The sequence below is a fragment of the Ictidomys tridecemlineatus genome, chromosome 1 (genome assembly GCF_052094955.1).
Source record: "Ictidomys tridecemlineatus isolate mIctTri1 chromosome 1, mIctTri1.hap1, whole genome shotgun sequence".
NCBI lineage: Eukaryota > Metazoa > Chordata > Mammalia > Rodentia > Sciuridae > Ictidomys > Ictidomys tridecemlineatus.
In genome coordinates this window covers 89,233,090-89,258,356 of record NC_135477.1, presented here as the reverse complement: position 1 = coordinate 89,258,356, position 25,267 = coordinate 89,233,090, and the positions used below count along the sequence as shown (strand labels likewise).

General features: G+C 38.5%; 1 protein-coding gene across 2 annotated transcripts in view; it reads left to right on the top strand.

Annotated features, from left to right (window-relative positions):
• The window catches only part of Dmgdh (dimethylglycine dehydrogenase), a 69,109-nt gene that overhangs the window by 8,347 nt on the left and 35,495 nt on the right, over positions 1 to 25,267 (top strand). The window contains exons 3-11 of one of the 2 annotated variants that reach the window (XM_005328992.5): positions 3,050 to 3,148; positions 4,991 to 5,155; positions 7,063 to 7,267; positions 15,261 to 15,509; positions 17,404 to 17,602; positions 19,288 to 19,457; positions 20,742 to 20,895; positions 23,954 to 24,119; positions 24,603 to 24,733. In XM_005328992.5, coding sequence (XP_005329049.4) covers positions 3,050 to 3,148; positions 4,991 to 5,155; positions 7,063 to 7,267; positions 15,261 to 15,509; positions 17,404 to 17,602; positions 19,288 to 19,457; positions 20,742 to 20,895; positions 23,954 to 24,119; positions 24,603 to 24,733 — 1,538 coding nt within the window. The remainder of the gene's footprint in view (positions 1 to 3,049; positions 3,149 to 4,990; positions 5,156 to 7,062; positions 7,268 to 15,260; positions 15,510 to 17,403; positions 17,603 to 19,287; positions 19,458 to 20,741; positions 20,896 to 23,953; positions 24,120 to 24,602; positions 24,734 to 25,267) is intronic. The other variant, XM_078044202.1, reaches the window with a different exon arrangement.

The window sequence follows — 25,267 nt, the reverse complement described above, 5'->3', positions numbered from 1 at the left end:
CTTGTGTTCAGAATACAGACAACAGTCACTGGGCCTTTTGAGGCAGAAGAGGCTCCTGAAAGAGTGGAAGAACTACTGATTCAGGGAGAGCACCCCTCATAGCATCCATTATGTTCCCATTATTTAGCATCCACTGATGATTTTTCTAATTCCGTTATTTCTTTTATTATCAGTACACTACAAGGAAGAGCTTTCCCATCTTACTTATGTATTTAAGTCACCAAGGATTCATAAATCTACACTTATTCAGAGGGTTATAATTCTTAGTGATGACCTCTGTTTCATCTTCCCTCCTTTACCTTCTCCGCCAACTACTATCATTTTCTTTCTTTAAATAGAAGATGCGTCCCTTTCCTGGAGACCTCTGTGACCTTCCCAATGTCTTCTCTCCCCTTAGTTCTTGTAGTTCTTATGTCCCTTACTGTGGGGTCTGACACTCAATCATGTTCCCTTGATTTAATTGTTTCATTATGAAAGTTTGAGAGCCTATAATATCCTGAAGGATAAGAACAATATTCTCTCCTTCCTCAAACTTCTCACTTCCTATGTCTGTAGAAATCACAGAAGACAGAAGCATTATGCCCTCCTTACATCCAATCTCACAAGACTGGTGCTTAAATCAATAGTAGATGCTATGCAAGAATATTCAAATAACTGAAGGGCAGTAGAAGCACTGATGTGGGTAATTCTAAATTTTAAACACAGATTAAAAGACAAAAGCCAATGTATAAAAGAGAGTACAAGGGCTGGGGATGTGGCTCAAGCGGTAGCGCGCTCGCCTGGCATGCGTGCGGCCCGGGTTCGATCCTCAGCACCATATACCAACAAAGATGTTGTGTCCACCGAGAACTAAAAAATAAATATTAAAAATTCTCTCTCTCTCTCTCTCACTCTATCTTTAAAAAAAAAAAAAAGAGAGTACAAGGGCTGGGGATGTGGCTCAAGCGGTAGCGCGCTCGCCTGGCATGCGTGCGGCCCGGGTTCGATCCTCAGCACCACATACCAACAAAGATGTTGTGTCCGCCAAGAACTAAAAATAAATATTAAAAAATTCTCTCTCTCTCTCTCTCTCTCTCTCTCTCTCTCTCTCTCTCTCTCTCTCTCTAAAAAAAAAAAGAGAGAGTACAAAAGTTAGATAATCTTTTGTCTAAGACAATCACATCCATACCTTCCTTCTGATTGTCCTCGTAGCAAAGAAAAGAGGGAAGCATGAATTATTCAATAAAAATAAGTATCCGTACTATTTCAATAATGGAGACCAAATTTTTCTTGACCATGAATTTTTGAAGAATGTGTTCTCTAAACCAAGTAACAAAAATGAACTCATGAGACTCTTTCAGATCAAAGAACATTAGATCCTAATTTCTGGGGTGGGGAAGAAGAGGGTTATACAGTGTAGGCAGATGGAAGAACTTTCTGGTGGTCTGACTTCACTCAGGTGCAAGGCTTAGAGGATCCTGAGGATTGTGTGATGGATGTTTGACAATGAAGTCAAAGAGCCTGACTTGTACTTCCACTGTAGAGGAAGCCCTTCTCTACTATTTAAAAAAAATTTTTTTTGGTGTTCTTGTACCTTTTATTTATTTATTTGTTTGTTTGTTTGTTTATTTATTTATGTATATGTGGTGCTGAGGCTCGAACCCAGTGCCTCACACATGCTAGGCAAGCACTCTGTCATTGGGCCACAACCCCAGCCCTTCTCTACTCTCATATGGAACTGTGCTATAGGATGATCTAGAAGCTGGGCTAAGATTTTTTTTTTTTTTGCCTAAAGCATAGCTGTCCATATGTCCAGGTACTTGAACAAGTACAGAGAGAAGCCCTAAGGTTCTTGTCCATAAAGGATGATTGACAAATTTTAAAGGGGGTGTTTTTGAACTCAAAAGAACCAAATGCCCACTATTATCTTAGAATGTTTACCTTATAAATATTTCTAAATAAATCTGATTTTGAACAGATTGTATCCTGCTAAGCTTTCCAGGATAAATTAGCCGTACAATGAGGCCCCAGATACTTAATTAAGACAACTTGTTTCATGCAATTGCCTAGAATTCTTTGGATACTACATTGTATCTGCTAACGTTGATAAAAGGGATTTGGCACATCTAATATTTAGATATATTTTTCAGAGAGTAATTTGTCTGTATTTATTTAACAAATATTTATGGTGTGCTAACTTTGTGCTTATCAAACAGTTTAAGCTTCAAAAAAAAAATCTATTCACCTACTCACCAGACTCTAATTGCCAGGAATTTTCTAATTCTTGAATTTTTCAACTTCAGGAAAGGCACAGGATGGCTGCTCCATTCAAGGGGCAGATGGGAAAACCCTTGGCTGATGTAGTCCTGCCTCAAGAACACACCCAGGATTTGCTGGCTTGAGTCCATGTTGTATGCCTTCCCCCATATGTTTTCTAATACAAATCCAAAATCCTAAAACACAAAATGCTTCATAACTCAAAAATTTTTGAGCAACCAATATGACAGCATCGTGGAAAATTCCATATGTGGTCTCTGATGGTTCAATATATGTAAACTTTGTTTTATGCACAACATTATTTAAAATATTGTATATGTATGTATAAGGTGAATATGAAACCTAAGCAAACTTCTTGTTTGGAGAGACTTGGGTCCCATCCCCAATATAGCTCATTAGGTTTTATGGAAAAATTTTTTTTTTTTTTTTAAATCCAGAATCCAAAATGACTCTGGTCCCAAGCATTTTGGATAAAGCGTATCCAATCATAGCATATGTTCCTAAACTTTCCATCTAAATCATCTCACTTATGATTCTTTTTTTCTTAGTAACTTTTATGAACTTCATATATATGTCTGTTGGCTGGCTCTCACTTTACTTATATGGTTCAAATTTCTTTTTATAACCTATCATGAGCCTTCTGCTCTGAAGCTCTCAAATTTCTCGTTCCCAAGGACTGATGGGTGCTTCTCAATTCCTCGCCAGCATTAAATTGCTGCATAGCAAATACACTATCAGTGTTTTGAGGCTGTTATTTTTTTTCTCAGCATTTCCTTTCCTTCCCACTTTTAAGGCAGGTTTAACAACTTACTTCCATCCTGGAATAAACTTGAAGAAGATACATTATGATAGCATCAAACTTTATGAGACACTGGAAGAAGAAACTGGGCAGGTAAATGCATTTAACTCAAAATTGTCTGGTAGGCCAGGTCTCTCAGAAATAGATTTCTGAAGGATCTAATGTGTCATCATGTATTGCTGTGTGCAGTGACATCAAAGGCACATGCAATGTTGGTGTTGATCAAGGTAGAGAAATAGGATGAGAATTCAAGGAAAGAACCTTGAGAATTTGCTTTAAAATTGATTTCTTAAGTGTATTATTCATGTAACTAACCATTTTTTTTTTGTTTTTTAAATGAAGAAAGAATTAAAAGCAGCTTCCAAAAATATCTTTTGCCAGTTGCTATATCCAGAAACTAAAAAATAAGACCCTCTCAGCAATTGGACTGCAAAGGATCTGACAAGAGTGTGTGCCAGATTGTCACATGGTTTGAAAAGTATTTCACTCAGGGCCCCTCACTTTTATTCTTATCCCCTCTCAGATTGACTCATGCTCTCAAAATAAAAAATGAGTTTCTGTAGACTTAAGATTAAAGTCCACTTAAATTTCCATTGCTGTAAACCATCAAGTGGATTTCCACATTCTACAGGACATGGGCCAAAGGCTTAGCATGGCCTCAGGAGCGTGACCTTCATCAGGAGTTGACTCCTTCCTGCCTCTCCACATATTCTGTTCATATGCTTCTCCTAGTCCCAATGACATATAATTCTAGAATGTGCTGAGCTCTCTCAAATCACTGTTTTGTTGTTGTTTGGATTTTTTTCTTTTTTTTTAAATTTTTTTTTATTGGTTGTTCACAACATTACAAAGCTCTTGACATATCATATTTCATACATTAGATTGAAGTGGGTTATGAACTCCCATTTCTACCCCCAATACAGATTGCAGAATCACATCTGTTACATACTCACATTTTTACATAATGGCATATTAGTGACTGTTGTATTCTGCTACCTTTCCTATCCCCTACTATCCCCCCTCCCCTCCCCTCCCATCTTCTCTCTCTACCCCATCTTTCCCTTCCTTCCTTTCTTCCTTTCCTTTCCTTTCCTTTCCTTTCCTTTCCTTTCCTTTCCTTTCCTTTCTCCTCCCTCCCTCCCTCCCTCCCTCCCTTCCTTCCTTCCTTCCTCCCTCCCTCCCTCCCTCCCTCCCTCCCTCCCTCCCTCCCTCCCTCCCTTCCTTCCTTCCTTCCTTCCTTCCTTCCTTCCTTCCTTCCTTCCTTCTATTGCTTCCTCTGCCTGAACAACATTCCCTCAGTCTTTCCCAAGCTGGGTGGGGCATCTCTTGATTCTAAGAACATTTATGTACATTGCTCTTATTACACACATCTCTCCTTATTGTAATTGCAATTTTACTGGTTTTTTCCCTACAGATTATGACAAGAATTGTTTTTTTTTATCATCCATGTAACTTAGGGCTTTGTTGAGGCTTGGCAAACTGGGGACTTCAATATATGTTAAATAAATGTTTGATTCAACTAACAATCTCATCATTGCAATTCTTTGACTCTTCATAATTCTTCTTGAATCCTTTGTCTTTCTCTTTTTCACATAATGTTCTTTTGGTATGTACAGTAGCATTTATCCCAAGTTATTGGATTGTGCATTTAATTGTCTAAACTTCTCCTGCAGAACATCGGTTCCCTCTAGGCAGGGTCTTTGCCTCTCTTGTTCACCCCAACATCTCTGGGGTTTAGAATAGTGCCTGGTAGAGAGGCAGTACTTAGAAAATAGTAGATGAATAAATGTCTTTTCATAAGATACAAATATTTTATGTCATTATCTCTTTCACTGCATACTAAATCTCTTTGCTTATACACCTGCATTTTCATTGTGCTGGGAAATTGTGTTTTAGTGCCAAAGAAGAACTTATTTATTGGAATTGTTGTCACAGGCAGTAGGATTCCATCAGCCAGGTAGCATCCGAATTGCTACAACTCCCGTAAGGGTTGATGAATTTAAATATCAAATGACACGGACTGGCTGGCATGCAACAGAACAGTACATTATTGAACCTGAAAAGATTCAAGAGATGTTCCCTTTACTCAACATGAATAAGGTATTTATCTGAGGGTTATTTTCACCATTTGTTGATTTGAATTAAAATTAGAAGAAGGTGTTTTAAGAAGTTAAAAATATAAATACTTGGCGCATACATTTTGAATGGCAAAATTAGATGATCAATCTGTATTTGGGGAAAGTTACTAGGGGGACTGTTATGTAAGCTTGGTAAAATAAGAAAAGGTAATGAAAAATCTTATTGGTCTTCTACCTGTGACAACTAAGGAAACATTTTCAATACTTTCCTATTATTGTATCCCCCATTCAAAGAGTTTCCATAATAAACCTTCCATTTGAGAACTGCCAAAGGAATGATAACGTGATTTGATCCTTCTAGTAAAATAGTTATTAATGTATTTTTTTAAAAAAAATCAACTTAAGAAGTCCCATGCTCTGCTATTCCACAAATATCACTTCACTCATGATTGTACTTCTCTTATAGACTTTGTGCCAGGTGTGGATGGATCTAGATTTATACCATAATTTCGTGAGAGAATCTACCTGACAGGGAATTTAGTGTTTCCCTATGGGTAATCATCCCTTTCCAATAGTAATAACACTGAAAGAAAGAGTGTTTTCCTTTATGAATATAGATGCAAAAATCCTCAACAAAATACTAGCAAACCAAATTCAGCAACATAATGAAAGGATTATAGAGCATGACCATATGGAATTTATCCCAGGAATGCAGGGTTGGTTTAATATCTGCAAAGTCAATCAACATAATCACATTGTAGTAATAGAATAAAGAACAAAATCCACATAATCATTTCAATAGATGCAGAAAAATATGTGTCAAAAACTCCTTGTTCATATTTGGTGCTAAGTAGATTTTTTTTAAAAATATTTTTTAGTTGTAGATGGACATAATATCTTTATTTACTTATTAATTTTTATGTGGTGCCTCACATGTGCAAGGCAAGTGCTCTACCACTGAGCTACAACTCCAGTCTCTGATTTTTGTTGAATAGATGAGACCTATACAATATATCACTCTGTTCACTCTATCAACTCATTTTATTTAATTTTCATTCCTTTTTGTTTCCCACACAATATCTGGTCTAAAGCTCTAATACAAAATAGGTGTGCAAGAATTAGTAGTTGAATTTTAAATCAAGTATAACACCAGATATATATTAAACATATGAATTGATAACACTATCAAATGATTAAATATAAATTATAATTGATATGTCAGTTAGAACTAGATTTGGCTTCAAATGTCAGAAACCAAACTAATAATGCTTAAACAAGATGTAAGTTTATTTCTCTTTCATGTAAATAGTCCAAAACTTGAATGGTGGCTCTTTTTCAAGAGGACTTTAAGAACCCAGTCACCTTCTAGATCATTACTCTGTCATTCCTGGGATATGACTTTTGTGTTACTATTCCAAGATGGCAACAGAAGCACCAGCCATCATGTCTATATTGCAAATAGAAGGATAAATAAGGGGCAAAGAATGACAAGTGCCGGTTGTCTTTTTTTTTTTTTTTAAATGGCTTGTGGAAGTTTTCCTGACTTATTTGCATTTCCATTGACCAGAACTTAGTCTTAATTTTAGCTATCAGCTGGAGCTAATAGGTGCCATGAAAGTTAGAAACTGTACTCTTTGTTCTTAGTGGCCATATGTCCAAATAAACATTTGGGTTCCATTGCTATTGGAGACAAGGAGAAACATTATTGAAGATAATGGCAAGCCTCTATCAAATAGCCTATGTAACCTTTAGTGTAAATCCCACCTACGTCTAAACAAAATTTAGTAAAAAGATGTACAGAGTGGTTGGTCTGATGCCAAGATGTACTTTTAAAGTCTAGTTTTATTGAACATTTGCTGGCGGGATATAGTTGCACTGAGTAATATAAGTTTATTTGTCTGAATATTGACTTCTTTATGATTGATTTAGGTTTTAGCTGGTCTGTATAATCCTGGAGATGGTCACATTGATCCTTATTCTCTAACAATGGCCTTGGCTGCTGGAGCTAGGAAATATGGTGCCCTTTTAAAATATCCTGCATCGGTGACTTCTCTAACATCCAGGTCAGATGGGACATGGGATGTTGAAACACCACAGGGATCCCTGAGAGCAAACAGAATCGTGAATGCTGCAGGTAAGCACTGTACCTTGTTTTAAAAACTAGTGTTTTTAAGTGGCAAAGACATAAATATGTAGCCATAAAGAAGTGGTTTATACCGTGATCATTGTTGTGGAGCACAGTGCTCTCACGTTGGTTTCTGAGCCACAGAGCCCTCCCTCATCACTCTGCCCTTGATGTGTGGAATATCATTCTTTGTGAGTCATCAACAGTTGGTCTTTTTATCCATTTTCCATTTCTTCTGCTCCAGATTATGTCTTGCCCAATTGTGCTTCTTTTTCTTTTCAATGTTTACTATTTAGTAACCAAATTCTACTGCTCAAATTTCAGAGCACCCTCCTTGATGTCAATTTACTTTTTAGGGCAGATTTCATCATTTCTGTTCTCTCCCATCATTTCTGATGACTTTTGGTTCTGGTCAAAAACAAAAACAAAAAACAAACAACCCTTCATCTTTTTCTTTCAGAACATTATGAAACATACTTCATAATTTTTTAGGCTTTTTTTTTTTTTTTTTACAGTTTAGTCTCATAGAGTAGTGAACCCCAGGCGGGATATTGAGATGATCTAGCAACCTACTAATTTTCCATTTGTAGAGGCCATAGTCCCGCAGGGTCAAGGTACTTGGCCAAGTGACTTGGCTGGTTCTGTCAGAGCCAGGAGTGGGACCTGGTTTTTTTTTTTTTTTTTTTTTTTTTATTATTTTTTTTATTGTTGGTCGTTCAAAACATTACACAGTTCTTAATACATCATCTTTCACAGTTTGATTCAAGTGGGTTATGAACTCCCAACTTTACCCCGTATACAGATTGCTGTTTCACATCAGTTACCCTTCCATTGATTGACATATTGCCTTTCTAGTGTCTGATGTATTCTGCTGTCTGTCCTATTCTCTACTATCCCCCCTCCCCTCCCCTCCCCTCCCCTCCCCTTTTCTCATCCCTGTTTAATGTAAATCTTCTTCTCAAGCTCTTCGTCCTTACCCTGTCCTTGTTTACTCCCCTTATATCAAAGGGGTCATTTGGTATTTGTTTTTTAACGATTGACTAGCTTCACTTAGCATAATCTGCTCTAATGCCATCCATTTCCCTCCAAATTCTATGATTTTGTCGTTCCTTAATGCAGAGTAATACTCCATTGTGTATAAATGCCACATTTTTTTTATCCATTCATCTATTGAAGGGCATCTAGGCTGATTCCATAATCTTGCTATAGTGAATTGTGCTGCTATGAACATCGTTGTAGCAGTGTCTCTGTAACATGCTCTTATTAGGTCTTTAGGGAATAGACCGAGAAGGGGAATAGCTGGGTCAAATGGTGGTTCCATTCCCAGCTTTCCAAGAAATCTCCATACTGCTTTCCAAATTGGCTGCACCAATTTGCAGTCCCACCAGCAATGAACAAGAGTGCCCTTTTCCCCGCATCCTCTCCAGCACTTATTGTTGTTTGACTTCCTAATGGCTGCCAATCTTACTGGAGTGAGGTGGTATCTTAGGGTAGTTTTGATTTGCATTTCTCTAACTGCTAGCGATGGTGAGCATTTTTTCATGTACTTATTGATTGATTGTATGTCCTCCTCTGAGAACTGTCTGTTCAGGTCCTTGGCCCATTTATTGATTGGGTTATTTGTTATCTTATTGTCTAATTTTTTGAGTTCTTTGTATATTCTGGTTATTAGGGCTCTATCTGAAGTGTGTGGATTAAAGATTTGTTCCCAGGGATCTGGTTTTTTGATTCTTGAGTTGATACCCTTGCTAAAAGGTTGGCTGCATGTGAAGTTATTTTTAACTATCTCACAAACAAAAACAGATCCTAATGAAAATGCTTGTGCAGTCTAATTGGGACTTATAGAATATATTTTCCTGTAGTTCATCATGGTTCATTAAAGCCTAAAATAAGCGTGAAGGAGTAACTGACTTTCTCTGAGCAATTGCATAAATTATAAAGTGAAAATATCTTTATTGAGCAGATCAAATGATATGCCATGAAGACATGCCGGAAACACATACTTTTCTAATTACTTCCTTTAAATTAAACTTATCATTGACACTATTTTTTAACAAAATATTTTGGTGGTCCTAGAAAGTCATGTCTTCAATAGGAAAGATTCTAAATTAATATTTCAGAATCTTCCTAACTCCTGCCTCCCATTTGAAAAAGAAAAAATCAAATACTTTCTTTAGGTTGAGATTAAAGGTAAAGTAAAAGGACTTGTCTAACAAAATAAAAACAATATTATAAAAAATTGCCTTGTTTTGAGCCTCACTTGTCCCTTCAATCTCCATCTAATACTCCTTTCTCCCACTATCCTTGGGAACCTCCAGAGTCATGTTTCAGATCTGGTGTTTTCCAGAGGCTCATGTGTGAGACAATGCAAGGTTGGAGGAGGAATAATTGGATTTTAGCCTTAACATAATCAGTGAATCAATCCCTGATGGGATTAACTGAGTCGTAATAGAGGCAGGTGGGGTGTGGCTGGAGGAAGTGGTTCAATGGGGGGCTGTTGGTATGGTATATATTTTTTATCTGGAGCATGGAGTCAGTCTCTCTCTCTCTCTCTCTCTCTCTCTCTCTCTCTCTCTCTCGCTCTCTCTTTCTCTCTCTCCTTTGTGATCATCATGTGAGCGGTTTCACTGTGCCACACTCTCTGCCAAGATGTTCAGCCTCACCTCAACCCCCAAGGAATGGAGCCAGTCTTCTATGGACTAAGACCTCTGAAAACATGAGCCCTCAAACTTTCCCTCCTTTAAAATTATTCTGATCAGATCTTCACAGCAGTGAAAAAGCTGACTACAATATCCAGTCTAAATTTTGTTGGAAGATCTAAGACATTGAAATCATTCTTACTTCTTTCCAAGTAGAAAGGATTTTTTTTTGTAAGTTTGCAACATTTTTAATGGTTGCATGAATTCAGCCCCTAAAAACATTTGGCCATTTTCATACTCAGATCCCCATATCCAGCACCTGAGGCAGACATTGCTAATCAATGACTGCACTAGCTTCAGATAGTCTTGCACAAAGCCCCACCATTTTTATTAGTCCAGTGCTGCAGGAAGACGCCATTCCCAAAGGATCTTTTGAGAAAAAATTTGGAAGATATTAATTTAAGACATTTATCCATTGTTTTTCTAAAATGGATAAACTTTTATTTACATAATAAATTGCCATTGTAATGATTTTTTTAAACCACATACTGTGAGGAAGAAGGAATCTCTGGAGAGGAAGATAGGATGAGCTCCAAAGAGATCTGACCTATGACCAGATGCAGTTTTCTATGCAGCTGAGGAATCCTGAGAGGCAATGGGATAGAAGAAAGCAGTGATAGGAGGCCCCTGAGAATGGCTGCCTCCAGCCATCTTGGGAAAGCTTACAACTCCCTGGAATGATGTCTAGAATGTGGCCCTGTGTGAAGTGGTGATGCACCTCTTCATTATTTGCTCCTAAAGGCCTTTGCTTTCTTCAAACAACTGAGATTTTGTTGCAGGCCAGGTGCAGTGGCGCATGCCTGTAACCCCAGTGACTGGGGAGGCTGAGGCAGGAGGATTCCAAGTTCAAAGCCAGCCTCAGCAACTTAGCAAGATTCTAAGAAATTCAGCAAGACCCTGCCTCTAAATAAAATACAAAAAAAGGGCTGGGATGTGGCTCATAGTTATGTGCCCCTGGGCTCAATCCCTGATACAAAAAAAAAAAAAAAAAAGTCATTGCTTGAATCTATAGGTTGGAGTGTTGACTCTACATTTTCTTCTATCAGCTGCAGAGTTTCTGGCCTAATTACTAGGTCTTTGATCATTTTGAGTTGCCTTTTGGGCAGAGTGAAAGATAGCGATCCAGTTTTATTCTTCTACATATGGATATCCAGTTTTAGGAAGCTGTATTTTAAACTGTACTGTCTACACCAGATGATTTGCAAAATATCTTTATAGAAATACTACTAGATAGGCATTCTTACACTAGAGAGAATGTAGACTATAATCTTGAGCGAACAGTTGAGGAAGTCTTTGATGCTTTCAACCTCTTGGTATGCAGTGGTCTAACTTGTCTTTCAAAATAGGCATCATTCTACCTTCATTCTGCCCTCTCCTCAGATGCAGCTCAGATGTTCTGTTAGGAGGCAAGTCTTTTTCTACATGGTGATGAATGTTTCTCTTGACCTCATTTCCAGTTGATCCATTAAGCCTGAGATAACTTTGTAAGATTTACTTAAGAATTTTCTGGGCTGGGGTTGTGGCTCAGCAGTAGAGTGCATGCCTAGCATGCATGAGACACTGGGTTCAATCCTCAGCACCACATAAAAATAAATAAAATAAAAGTATTGTGTCCAACTATAACTAAAAAAAAATTTTAAAAAAGAATTTTCCTAGTAAGGCATATCAAAAATGTGACTGAATCACACTAACATGAAGCCCAGTGTTCAGCCAAAAAGAATTGCTTTGCTTAATTTTGCCTGTTTCTCTGCATCAAAGAGTGAAGTCACCAACTGTCCATCTTGTAAAAGTTGACTTGTTCAGGAATCTTCACCCTTCCTTGTAACCTTTTCTATTAGACATTGTATTTTTCTAAAAAACAAAAAAAAAAATGGAGACCATTTCCAATGTTCATTTTTGTTGACTCTCCAATTTTTTTCAAGTGATAATGGTAGAAGGAGTCCTCCTTGCTTAACTCTCCCTTTTGAACTTGGTGCTGGGTGATCTAGCACCGGGTTGAAGTATAATCTTGGCTAGATTTAGGCTAATTTATTAACAAAGAGAGGAAGAGAGTGCCAACAGGCACCAGCACTGCAGGGTAACAGCATAGAGATTGCTACTGGATTTGAAGTAATACAATTCTATGAGACTTACGCATACATTTTCACTTTATTTTAATGATGAAGTACATTAATAAGCAAGAGACTGGTCTCAGAAGTTCATAAATATGTTTGAGTAGGACAGAATTTATTGTCTTCAATTTATGTTTTTAATTGAACGAAGTAGTTCAATTAAAAACAGTAGTTTAAATTGCTAGAATAAATATTTTGATCTTTTATATTTTAAAACTGCTTTAGTATATGTAACTAGAATCTGTGGTTTTACTATATTTTCCTGCAAAGTCCTGATATTAGTAACTCATATTTTCCTACCAGCAAGAATAAATTAAGTCTCTAAAGTATTAAAGACAACAAATAACTGTCATGCCTAGAAGACAGATTTCTAGTTTACAAATAGGAACCACTTCAAGTATTATAATCAAGGGTGACCAAGTTAGCTGTTAGGCTAAAGCAAAATGACAGAGTACGGGGCAATGTTTTCATAGTGAAGTATGAACAAACTTTGGCACATAAAAGAACATAACCTGGGTTCCTAAACAGACTTAGAAATGATCCTGTGTCTAGCTCTGAACCTAATAGAGATTTCAGAAATATTTCTGGAAAAAAAAAAAAAAAAACGAGGAAACAAAAATGGTTAAAAATTTAGGAAGTGTAACTTCGAAAGCAATGACTTAAATAGGTTTTTATGTTTTTTTATATTTATCTTTTAGCTTTTTTTTAGGTGGACATAATATCTTTATTTTATTTTTATGTGGTGCTGAGGATCGAACCCAGTGCCTTGCGTCTACCACTTGAGCTACAACCTCAGCCCCTTAAATAGGATTCTCTAATTACTTGAATGGCTATTCAAAATCTTTATGAAACAAATAAGCAAATAGAACCCCTCTCCCCGGAAACAATCCATTGATGGGTCAGGCAACAACATATTCCTGCCAAGTAATAATCACCTTTATAATTTTAGTCTAAAATACCTTAATACAAGTGAAGGTGTCTTGGATTTTTCAAATAAAGTCTTTCTGCAAGAAGAAAACCAGTAAGATGTGATGACTATGGGATCTCCTGGCGTGACCTTGGGCATGCCTCCCTTAACTGGACATTGGTGCCACATCTGTGGCCTGAAGGGTCAGCCTGAGAAAGAATCAAGGGTCCTTCTGTCACAAATTGTCCTGTCTTTGGCATAAAAAGTGAAGTAAAAAACATTTGTTTTGGAGACTCCCCACTACTGAGGAGCCCAGTCTCCTCTCTGCTGTGGCTCCTCTTACCAGCCTGGTTTTGGTTTTGCTTTTGTTTTGCTCTTGCTTGTTGATTGTTTTTGTCTTTGTGGTATTGAGGGTTGAACCCAGGGCCTGGGGCATGCTAGGCAAGTGCTCTATCACTGAACTACCCAAACTCTCTGTGGATTCAACTCTTATGTGCTCTTTATAAGAAAGGGTCTTACAAACTTATGAAAAAGAACCTTTTAAAGTAACAGATAAAAGTTAGTTTTCTACCTTTCCCCAAATAGATACAGATTAAGATTTTAAGTTAACCAAGAGATTCTGTATTTGTGGAATTTCATCCATCAGTAGTTTAGAGAGTAGGGTTTGGGGAGGTATAGGAGCTGATTTGCGGGGCTTTATTATGAACTATTAATTCTTATTAGGTTGATCACATCAACTCAGTGGCCTCTTCCTGGGCCTGAGCATCCCTGTCCATAAGTAGGATCAGTCTGTTATACCATCTTACTTATCAATATTTGTGCTTTTTAAATGTCTGGTTTGCTTTTTTTTCCCCTTTCAAATAATTTTATGGGAGGGGTTTGCAGTCTAACTTTGCCTTTTCAGGATTAGAGTTCCCTAACATTATAAATATCTTCAAAACTCTGGACAGTGCCAAACATTGTCTTGTCTTCCCCCATTCAATTTTACAATGATAAAAAAATGTAAGGAGCTGTGGGTATAACTCAGTTAGCATGTGTGAGGCCCTGGGTTTGACCCCCAGCAAGGCAAGAAAAAAATTTTTAAAGATTGTTATGACATTTTTTAGATTTTGCCATGAGAATCCAAACCTTCTAAATATTTTTAATATAAATGCCACATCAGCATCATATATCCCATGTTTATATATGTAGTTGCTGCGACAAGTGACTGAATCACCTGAGTCACTCCAGGTGAGTTGTGCTGGCTACTAAATAACCACATAGAGACAGAAAATACCTTTTTTTGGGTCCAGTGAGGGTTCCTTGATCTCAGCTTCCACAAAGGAGGCAAGAGAAGCAGGCAAAAGAGAGAGAGAGAGAGCACACCTGAAACTCTCTTATTTTTTGAGGAGAAGACATTCCAGGAAGTTCAACCCAAATAAGGCAAGGGATTGGGTTTCAGGGGGTTGCTTGATGATGTCTTGCAGTCAGCAGTTTGACTGACAGCTTGGAAAGCCACACCCACCTCAGGGGCTGTGTGGGGATCATAGGCAGAAGGAGCAAAAAGGACAAATATGTTGCACAGTCAGAGCAGCAACGTCAGTCCAGTCCCCTCATGTACTCAAACGCGCATGCTCTCACACACAGCCCATGGCTGGCTCAGGGTATGTAGTGACATTTTTAAATGATTTTTTTTTAAAGTCAGTTGATTTATTTTTTTATATATATATATGACAGCAGAATGCATTACAGTTCATATTACACATATAGAGCACAATTTTTCATATCTCTGGTTGTATATAAAGTATATTCACACCAATTCGTGTCCTCATACATGTACTTTGGATAATAAAAATGATTAGCACATTCCACCATCATTTCTAATCCCATGCCCCCTCCCTTCTCCTCCCACCCCTCTGTCCTATCTAGAGTTCATCTATTCTTCCCATGCTCCCTCTCCCTACCTCTATGAATCAGCCTTCTAGGTCTAAACCCAAAGGACTTAAAAACAGCATACTACAGGGACACAGCTACATCAGTGTTTATAGCAGCACAATTCACAATAGCTAAACTGTGGAACCAACCTAGATGCCCTTCAATAGATGAATGGATAAAAAAAAATGTGGCTTATGTACACAATGGAGTACTACTCAGTAATAGAACAAAATCATGGCATTTGCAGGTAAATGGATGGAGTTAGAGAAGATGATGCTAAGTGAAGTTAGCCAACCCCAAAACCCAAATGCTGAATGTATTCTCTGATGTAAGGAGGCTGATTTCTTTTTTGTTTGTTTGTTTAACTGAAGGATTTTGGGCTCGTGAAGTAGGCCAAATGATCGGACTAGAACACCCCCTCATACCAGTTCAACATCAGTATGTTGTTACATCGAGTATACCTGAAGTGAAAGCTTTGAAACGAGAACTCCCTGTGCTCCGTGACCTGGAAGGATCCTACTACCTCCGACAGGAAAGGGATGGGCTTCTGTTTGGTCCATATGAAAGTCAGGAGAAAATGAAGGTCCAGGACTCTTGGGTCACCAGTGGAGTCCCTCCAGGTGAGTTCAGCAAATGAAAATGAGGGCAAGTCCGATATATACGGTTCATCCTCTTCATGGCTGGGGTCAGTTGTGAAATAAGACATGCCATAGTACTGCCCAATCAGATACCTGGGACATTGGAGGAGACATTGGAGGAGTTTGAGGTGTCTGTTCTCTTATCCTTTTGAACAATCAGCAGGAAGTGAGAAAAGAGAGAAGATGCAGTTGGTGGTGAAAAGCTAAAGAAACCTGCTTGAGCTGCTTTGAAAGGCTCCAGGTGAATTTTTACCTGCCCACCCCAACTTCCTGCCTCTTTTCCTTTTTTCTTCATTTGTAATCCACTTGGTTTAGTTTCAAGATTTGAAGAGAGCTGCTATTGTGCTTTGACGATTGGATACATGGCAGGAATCAGAAATAGGCTATCGATCCTACAAAGAAAGAAGGCCTAGGAGTCTCTAACCCTGTAGAGCAAGCAGCAGAGGCTGGTACTGCAAAGTGAGGCCCCTACCATGCAACATACTGGACATGAAAAAGGTTTTAGCCTTCAGGGTAACACAGAGGTGCTATAGACTCTCTTTTAAGTTTTTCAAAGGAGAAGTGTCAGGATTTGTGGTGTGTGAGTGTGTGTGTGTGTGTGTGTGTGTGTGTGTGTGTGTGTAATATTTTTACAGAGGCAATTGAAGAACTGGGTCACCAAAAGAGGTACCTCTGGTTTTAATCTATAAAGAGAGCTAACATATCATTGTGGGTACTGAAATATTATAAGGAACATAAGCAAATAGAAGAAATTGTGCTTTCTAGAATTATGCTTTGATAAGCAACTTGGGATAGAGAATGAATTCTTCCCACTTTTTCCTCAAAGAATAGGCCCACATAACAGAAAATGATTAGTAAAACACCTTGCACAGGAGCTGGGCCAGCTTACTTCACAGGGATTTGGTTTTGCTGAATGGACTCCGCACATTTGGGTCTGGGGAGAATGGTTCCCCGGCGTCCCTATCCCGTTAGTCTCCTTCTCAGGCTTCACCATGCCAGCAGCCTGTCCTCCAAATAAACATTGAATAATTACTTAAATAGTTCCAGTTGGAAGGAGAGCCTGATTGTTAGCTACCCTTGAGCACTAGGGCCCATGTGTCCTAGACCAACCCTGGTGGCCTGCAGGCCTCCGTGAGAATGCCCGTGTACAGTCCCTGGGGGGAGCAAGAAGCTGGCTGGATACTGTGCAGAAAATCACCAGAATGGGCAGAGGCATTCTTTTTGGAACTTGATCTGTGGCCCCTGTTTCCATAATAGTGACTTTTAGGAAAAGAAGGTGACTGTCCTCCAAGACTCTGCCTTTTTTCAGAGAACTCCAGCCCCATGGATGCATGTGGGAGCAGGATGGAGGACAGAGATCTCCTGCAGAAAGGAAAGTTAAAAGGAGTCCAAAATCCAGTATGCTAGATTCTGGAGCACCATTTCACTTTCCCAGTGTCCTGGCAGGAATTTGTAAATTCCCATTTGCCCTCCCTGGGGGGATGAACAGGCTCTCATGGTTAATTGAAGGATAAAGATCTCTCCTGACAAACCAAATTATTGTTGTTGGGGATTGGATTCAATCCATATTGGAAACTTAATATGCATAACTTTAGAAATTGATTAATTCAAAAGGTGATATATATTTTTTTAATTTGAAGAACAGTAGCATTATTGTTCTCAGTAATATCATGGTTATCCATCTGTGGATAGGGATAGTGAATGTCAAGTTTAGATTTATAAAAAAAAAAAAAGAAGAAGAAGAAGAAGAAGAAGAAAAGGAAGTACCTTCCAAAGAGGCCATCTGAAAATGTAGGCTATTTCAGAGACTCAGGGCACTTTAGAGCACTTGGCAGTGTGGCTATGGCATCCTGACCATAGTGGCGTGCATTTCCAGGCTTTGGAAAGGAACTCTTTGAGTCTGATCTAGACCGAATCATGGAACATGTTGAAGCTGCCATGGAAATGGTTCCAGTCTTGAAAACGGCCGACATCATCAATGTTGTCAATGGTCCTATTACCTATTCTCCTGACATTCTTCCCATGGTGGGGCCCCATCAAGGGGTCCGAAACTACTGGGTGGCTATAGGCTTTGGGTGAGTAGCTCCATGTAATTTGATATTTACTGCAGAATCACTTATTTTAGATAAGTCTGGTTCCATCATTTGGGGCCAAAAAAAGAAAAATGCAGGAGGGGTGGGGGGATTATTTTCTCCTCTTCATGAACAAGAAATAAAAATACTTTAGTTTTTAAAGCACTGCTTTTTTAATGTAATGGTTTAATCACTTGTTTTAAAGATGAGCATACACAAAGGCCATAATTTCCTGAAGCTTTCTCTTTGTGTATTTCCTGCCATTTCCATTATTTCTGTCTCTTTTCATGCTGTTATCTCCAGATAGGTCAATTTGCCCTAATTTTACAAGGATGTTTTCATAACACAATGTGACAAAGATAATTCAAAATATCAAATATAAAATGTATGATGCATTTTCGTCATAATTTGTGTTTGTTCAACACGATTTGATTCTCTATATTCCTCGGGTTGCTTCCTACTTATGATTCCATTGCCTCTTTGATGTTTCATTTCTAATATTTGTCCCATTAATTTGGTGACCATTGATGTCAAATCCACTTTACTATCACATCACAGCTTCTAATATTCTATTTTTCTTCCCCGTTTTATTTGTCCATTTACTCAACTAATGTTTAATGATTGCCAGCTCTTTGCGGGGTCTACTGCTATGTTGCCCAGAGAAGTGTAAGTTGTTGCCCTTTCATTCTCCTTGAGAAATGGCCTTATAAATCTTGAGGCATTCATTTTTCAAAATAGTAAAATTGGCGTCTTGTGATGGGGAAGTTAGTTAGCATTTCCAGTCTTGGCTGCCGTTTCCCCATACTCTTAAGACTCGTGGTTTTGTGAACTTACTATACTTTGGGGACTGGGGTTCTCTCATCTTAAGTCTACTCATGTAGCTCCTTTCCTGGGTTCTCTCCCCATGACTCCTGGCCCAGTTTCTCCGAAGCTTCTCTTGACTTAATCCCAGGTCAAGCCACAGTGATGGCCTCAGTTAGATAAGAGTCTGTGTGTGGCACTGCAAGTGGCCTATGTAAAACTGTGGTCCCTCCATTCTGATATCCAAAAACTCTATTTGGCCACAATCATGTTCTAGGTTTTAAAGCACCTTCTTATGAAATAGAAAACAGAACCACTCTTTAGTTCCAGAATATAGGAACCAGTGCCCCTTTCTACCTCTTCCTGACAGATACCTCAAGTAAGTGCCTCCAAGATAATGGCCCAAGTTCCTTGTATGAAGTCACTGCCTAAGGGGGGTCAGAACTAAATTGAGTCCTTGAAGAGATCATTGAGGCAAAGATTTTTCCCACAAAATTTCCTCCCAGTCAGGAGGATCACAGCTCCAGAGGGCATTTGAAGCACCAACCACATCTGCCTCTTTGTCCCCTTGCTCACCCACATCCCTGCTTTCTTAAAGGGAGCATTTTTTTTTTTTTGCTAAGAGTTATGAAACAGTTTCCAGGTGCACATCTCTTAAAACTATGGGAAAAAAACTAGCTCTCAAGTCAGGCACATCTTATTTGGAGCCTAAACACACATTTCTTCATTTTTAAGGCAAAAAATGGATGGCATAATGATTATGTTATTTATATATTCTGATAGCACAGAGCATTGCAAACTTGAGGCCTGTGAAGTATTTGGACATGTTTTATCATTTGAAAATAACACGCATTGGTAACAGGGGTGTCTATTTCTGTATTTGAAAGATATGGCATAATCCATGCTGGTGGGGTAGGGAAATATCTGAGTGACTGGATTCTGCATGGAGAACCTCCTTTTGACCTGATAGAATTGGACCCCAATCGCTATGGCAAATGGACAACAACACAGTACACTGAAGCCAAGGCCAGAGAATCATATGGATTCAACAACATTGGTAAAGTACAAATTCACCGTTGTCTATAAAGGGTTAACAGAACTGGCTTGCAGCACCTCTGACTTTAGATGCTCTTTATTCTGTTTGATGACATGGGGGTAGTCCTGGACTAAGACACAACAAAGAATATAGATGAATGTATATATCTAATGTGTGGCACGCAATCCTGATTTTAAATTTTAAGCACATTTTATTTTGCCTTCCATGTTATTTTCTGTCACTGTGACAAAATCCCTAAGAAAAACAACTTATACGGAGGAGAAGTTTACTTTGGTTCATTGTTTCAGAGGTTTCAGTTCATGGTTGCTTGATCCGATTGCTTTGGGGCCTGTGGTGAGGCAGTACATATGGTGGAAGTGGATGGCAGAGGACACCTGTTTTGCCTCCTGGTTTCCAGAAAGCAAACAGTGCAGGAGGAAGAGGCTGGGAATCCATCTGCCCTTTGAGGGCACACTCTCAGTGACCTAACTTCTTCCACAGGTCCTACTTCCTAAAGGTTCCACCACTTCCCAACAGTTCCATCAGGAGGGGACTAAGCCTTTAACACATGAGAGTCTTTGGGGGGACATTCAAGTTCCAAACCATAACTCCCTTGATGATCAATATAAACGAGAGCTTTGTATTTAACATAAAAGTGTGTGTGTGTGTGTGTGTGTGTGTGAGAGAGAGAGAGAGAGAGAGAGAGGAGAGAGAGAGAGAGAGAGAGAGAGAGAGAGAGAGAGAGAGAGACCAACTAACCTGGCTGGCGACCTATGCTGGGTTTCCAAAAGCTGGCTGCACCAATAACTTAAGAAAACTGTGAAGGAAACATACAAGCACACAGAAATAAATACCTTTTCAAAATCCAGGACAGCTCTCTACCTTAGGGGTCCATTGGAAAGAGAGAGAGAACATGCTTGGAACCCTTTTTTTTTTTTAAGGGGGAGGCTCTTTGAAACAATATTCCATCCAAATAAGGCAGAGGGGTAATGTTACAAGGGGCAGCCCACTCCCATTGAGTAAGGCCCACTTCCATTGCCTCGCTCCCCTGCTGAGCGAAGATGGGGATCCACCTGCTTCCACGCTCAGCAGAAACCAGTCTCCTCATTTCCACTGCTCAAAGCTAGGGGGCGCTCAGCTCCTACGTGGCAGCTCCAAGCACTGTGCGCGCGCGCGCGTATGTTTATGAGTGTGCACACAAGCTCTTCTGGGTTTCAAGTCCTATATTTCCATTTTCTGAATATCTTCAACATATTCTATCATTTTGACTATAAGCTATTTTAAGTACCAATTTCCCTTTTTCAGTTGGTTATCCTAAAGAAGAACGCTTTGCTGGGAGGCCAACTCAGCGAGTCAGTGGTCTCTATAAAACCCTGGAGTCTAAGTGTTCTATGGGGTTCCATGCGGGCTGGGAGCAGCCACACTGGTTCTACAAACCAGGCCAGGACAATCAGTACAGGTAGGTGAATGATAGCCTGCCTGTGGTCTGACCAAGGCATAACTACAGAGGTGGAGTGAGAAACAGCAGTGAAGTACTGATTCCCCCTTATCCCAATCACTGTACCCCATTCCAATGAGCCCTTCCTACTTAATTATTTTCTGCCAGTGAAGGTATTAATCTAGCTCATATGACATTGGCCCACATCTAGGGCCATATATCTCAGAGTCCTGTAACCAGACCTCACAAAACCTTGTCCACTTGGCATTTACCAGAAGCTCAGAGCAACCTTCATCACCCCTGTCCAAACTCCCATATGGCTTTGGTTGGCCCATAAAGGTTTGCCAAGTGGCTTGGAATGCTTTGTTAAATCACACAGAATATAACCTCAAAATGAAAAAGACCTGCGGTTTTGGATTTTCTATTCATCACAAAATAGCTCAAAGCACCAGCTCTCTAGTGTGTGTGCACCGAACCATGCAAATTACATACACAGTTGATAAATTAGGGGAAAAAAATACAATTTGCTTAGCATTTCAGGTTAAGCTTAAAAAAAAAAAGCATGCCACTAAAACAGGTCTCTAAACTCAGGTGAAGTGTTATATGTCATGTTGTTCTTGGGATTAATAGCAATTATGTCTATATATTTTCTCATGAGAACCCATAAACCTTGGGAAAACAAATTGCAAGTCTAGAAGTTAAGTTACCTTTGTTTTTGAGCTGTTATTTTGCTTATTTATACATTTGCTTATTTATACATGGTCTTTTTTTAAGACCAGGATCTAAATGGTGCAAAGCATAGTGGGAGGGCTGCTAGCTCCTGATGAATGAATTTGGGCTCCATAGGCAGCCAATTCAGATTATTTGGTGACCAAATACTGGTTTGCTTTTTCCTAAATTACTCAGATAAATACCAGCTCTATTCTTGACTTTGTGAGGTTTGGATCTGACCTAAGTTTCTTTTACTCTTTTAATTATTAAACTACTGAAAATTCATTTTACAAACTTAGCTTTTTGCTCTGGAGTTAAAATACCATGTTAGAGGTCCACCTCATAAAATAGAAAGGACTTTCACAAGTCAGGAGGGAGACCTTTGTTCCAGGCCCAGTTCTATCATTAATGAATGCAAAGGTCTTAGAAGTCAGTTTGTGTCTTTCCTCTGAAAGATGAAGATGTTGGACCAGACCCTTGCTTTTTCCAGGAGTGAACTAACAGCATGGGCACTGCCTGGGAGCCTATTAGAATGTAGAACATGGGGCCCCACCCGGGGTTACAGCATCAGAATCTGGATTTTAACAAGTGCAAGTGATTGTTTTTGTATTAATATTCGAGAAGCACTGGACTAGATAGTCTCACTCCCATCCCAATATTCTGATTTAATTAGGCCTAACCACTGGTATTATTACAAAGCTCCTTGGGCATGCTGTAATGTGCAACCAGGGTTCAAAATCCCTAGGCTGATTGACCTCTACACTCTCTTCCAAAGCTGAAAAACCATGAGTTCTGTATTGTTTTCTAGTTAATATTTCATTCATTATAAAATGAGCCAAAGGAGCTGGGAGCGGTGGCACATACTTATAATCCCAGCAACTTGGGAGACTGAGGCTCTTGAAAGTTTGAGGTCAGCTTCAGCCATTTAGTGAGATCCAGTCTCAAAAACAAGAAGGGGGTGTGACTGAGTGGTAGAGTGTCCCTGGTCAATCTCCAGTACAAAAAACAAAACAAAACCCAAAGAAAACCCCAGACCAAAAATCAAACAAAGGGATCAATGAGTAACTTTAACAGGTCAGATTCTAACACTTACATATGAGTTGCAGAATAGAATTTTAGTTTGTATCTCTTCCTTCATCCCACACCTCACATCACCCCCAATAGGCTTTAAAATTTTTTTAAATTTGTTTTAATTAGTTATACATGACAGAAGAATGCATTTATATACTTTGATATATCATATATAGATGGGATATAATTTCTCATTTTTCTGAGTGTACGTGTTGTAGAATCATATTGGTCATGCAGTCTCATATATACATAAAGTAATAATGTCTGTTTCATTCTACTATCTTTCCTATCCCCACATCCCCTCCCCTGCCCTCCCTTCACTTCCCTCTACCTAATCCAAGGTAATGCTATTCTTTTCTAGTGCCCCTGCCCACCTCCTCCTTATTGTGAATTAGCATCCACATATTAAAGAAAACATTTGGTATTTGTTTTTTTTGGGGGGGGGTTGGCTTATTTCACTTAACATGATATTTCCCAACTTCACCCATTTACTGGCAAATGCCATAATTTCATTCTTCTTTAAAGCTGAGTAATATTCTATTGAATGTGTATACCACATTTTCTTTATCCATTCATCTATTGAAGGACACCTAGGTTGGTTCCATAGTTTAGCTATTGTGAATTGAGCTGCTATAAACATTAATATGGCTGCATTACTATAGTATGCTGATTTTAAGTCCTTTAGGTATAATCCAAGGAATGGGACAGCTGGGTCAAATGGTGGTTCTATTCCAAGTTTTCTGAGGAATCTCCATACTGTTTTCCATAGTGGTTGCACCAATTTGCAGTCTCACCAGCAATGTATGAGTGTACCTTTTCCCCCACATCCTCGCCAACATTTATTGTTATTTGTATTCTTGCTGATTCCCATTCTGACAGGAGTGAGATGAAATCTTAGTGTAGTTTTGATTTGCATTTCTCTGATTGCTAGAGATGCTGAACCCTTTTTCATAAACGTGTTGATCTATTCTATTTCTTCTTCAGTGAAGGGTCTATTCAGTTCTTTAGCTCATTTATTGATTGGGTTGTTGGTTTTTTTGGTGTTAAGTTTTTTGAATTCTTCATATATATCCTAGAGATTAATGCTTTACTGAAGGTGCATGTGGTAAATATTTTCTCCCAATCTGTAGGCTCTCTCCTCACATTATTGGTTATTTCCTTTGCTGAGAAGAAGCTTTTTAATTTGAATCTATCCCATCCAATAAGCATTTTTAGCTGGGTAAAGTTTATTAAAATATTCTGTAATTTTTGGACAATGGATAACAGTTGTTTTATAATACTAAATACTGTGTTTCAGGCCAAGTTTTCGCCGAACAAACTGGTTTGAGCCTGTGGGCTGTGAATATAAACAGGTTATGCAAAGAGTAGGGGTGATTGACCTATCACCATTTGGCAAGTTTAACATCAAAGGCCAAGACTCCATTAGATTGTTGGACCATCTCTTTGCAAATGTCATTCCAAAGGTAAATAGACAAGGTCCAGGATTCTGACCCATTTAATTCTCTGTCCCCTCTTTTGTCTCCTCCCCAAAGTCAAAATCCAATATGTTCTTTGAGCTCCCTAATATCTGTATGAACACTAGAACTCTTCAACTAATCAAGAATATAAGAACTAATTTTCAAATTTAAAATTTTGTTGTGTGAATTATCATCCACGGACCTAATGGCTTTGCTTAATTATGTCAGATAGAACTTAAAATTGACTTCAATTAAATGAAGTGTTATTTTATGGAAAATAGCTTTAAGTAATTGTTTGTTGAGAAGTGTAAATTAATCTTGGGTTTGTATAGTTCATACAATTGAAATAAATGATAAGAGTAGGAGGATTTTCATTATCAACGCCCATATTTTTTATTTACAAGTGGACTAAAAGAAGGCATAAGTTTTTTTTTTAATTCATCCTAATCCTAAATAAATTTAATTTTTTTTTTGTGTGTGTGTGTGTAGGTGGGTTTTACAAATATAAGTCACATGTTAACACCGAAAGGTCGAGTGTATGCTGAGTTGACTGTTTCTCACCAGTCTCCGGGGGAGTTTCTGTTAATAACTGGTTCTGGATCAGAACTTCATGATCTTAGGTAAGTGTGGGTCTGGTAAGAAAATGTACCTATTATTTCTTGACTCACTCTTGAGAAAAACTAGTGAGTTTTTCTTTTACTAGTGCTTGAAGTACAACTTAATTTTTCTTAAACCTGATCATTTTGAATTTTGTTGGAAGATCTTTGAAGGGAAGTTCCCTCTTCCCCTCCAAAGAATCCAACCAGCAAGTTTACTGCTTTTAATAATATTAACTCCCATTCATTAGGCATTATCAATGTGCCAGAACCCCTTCAGACATTACCTCAATTAATTCTCTCAAAATTTTTTTAAGTATATTTTCTTGCCATTTTCAGGTGAGGAAGCTGAGCAAAAAGTAATTTGCTCAAGCCAATCCTTTTTTGTCTGATGATCACATTTGATCCACTTCAGTGAACTGCCTCCCTGAGTTCTTCTCTACCTTTGTGATGCTTTGTGCTTTCTGGCCCACAGCTAAAATTGTTGACCTGACAAATCAAGCTTAAATTTTTGGTCAACTACAAAATCTGTGGTCTTTAATGTAATATTAATGCAAA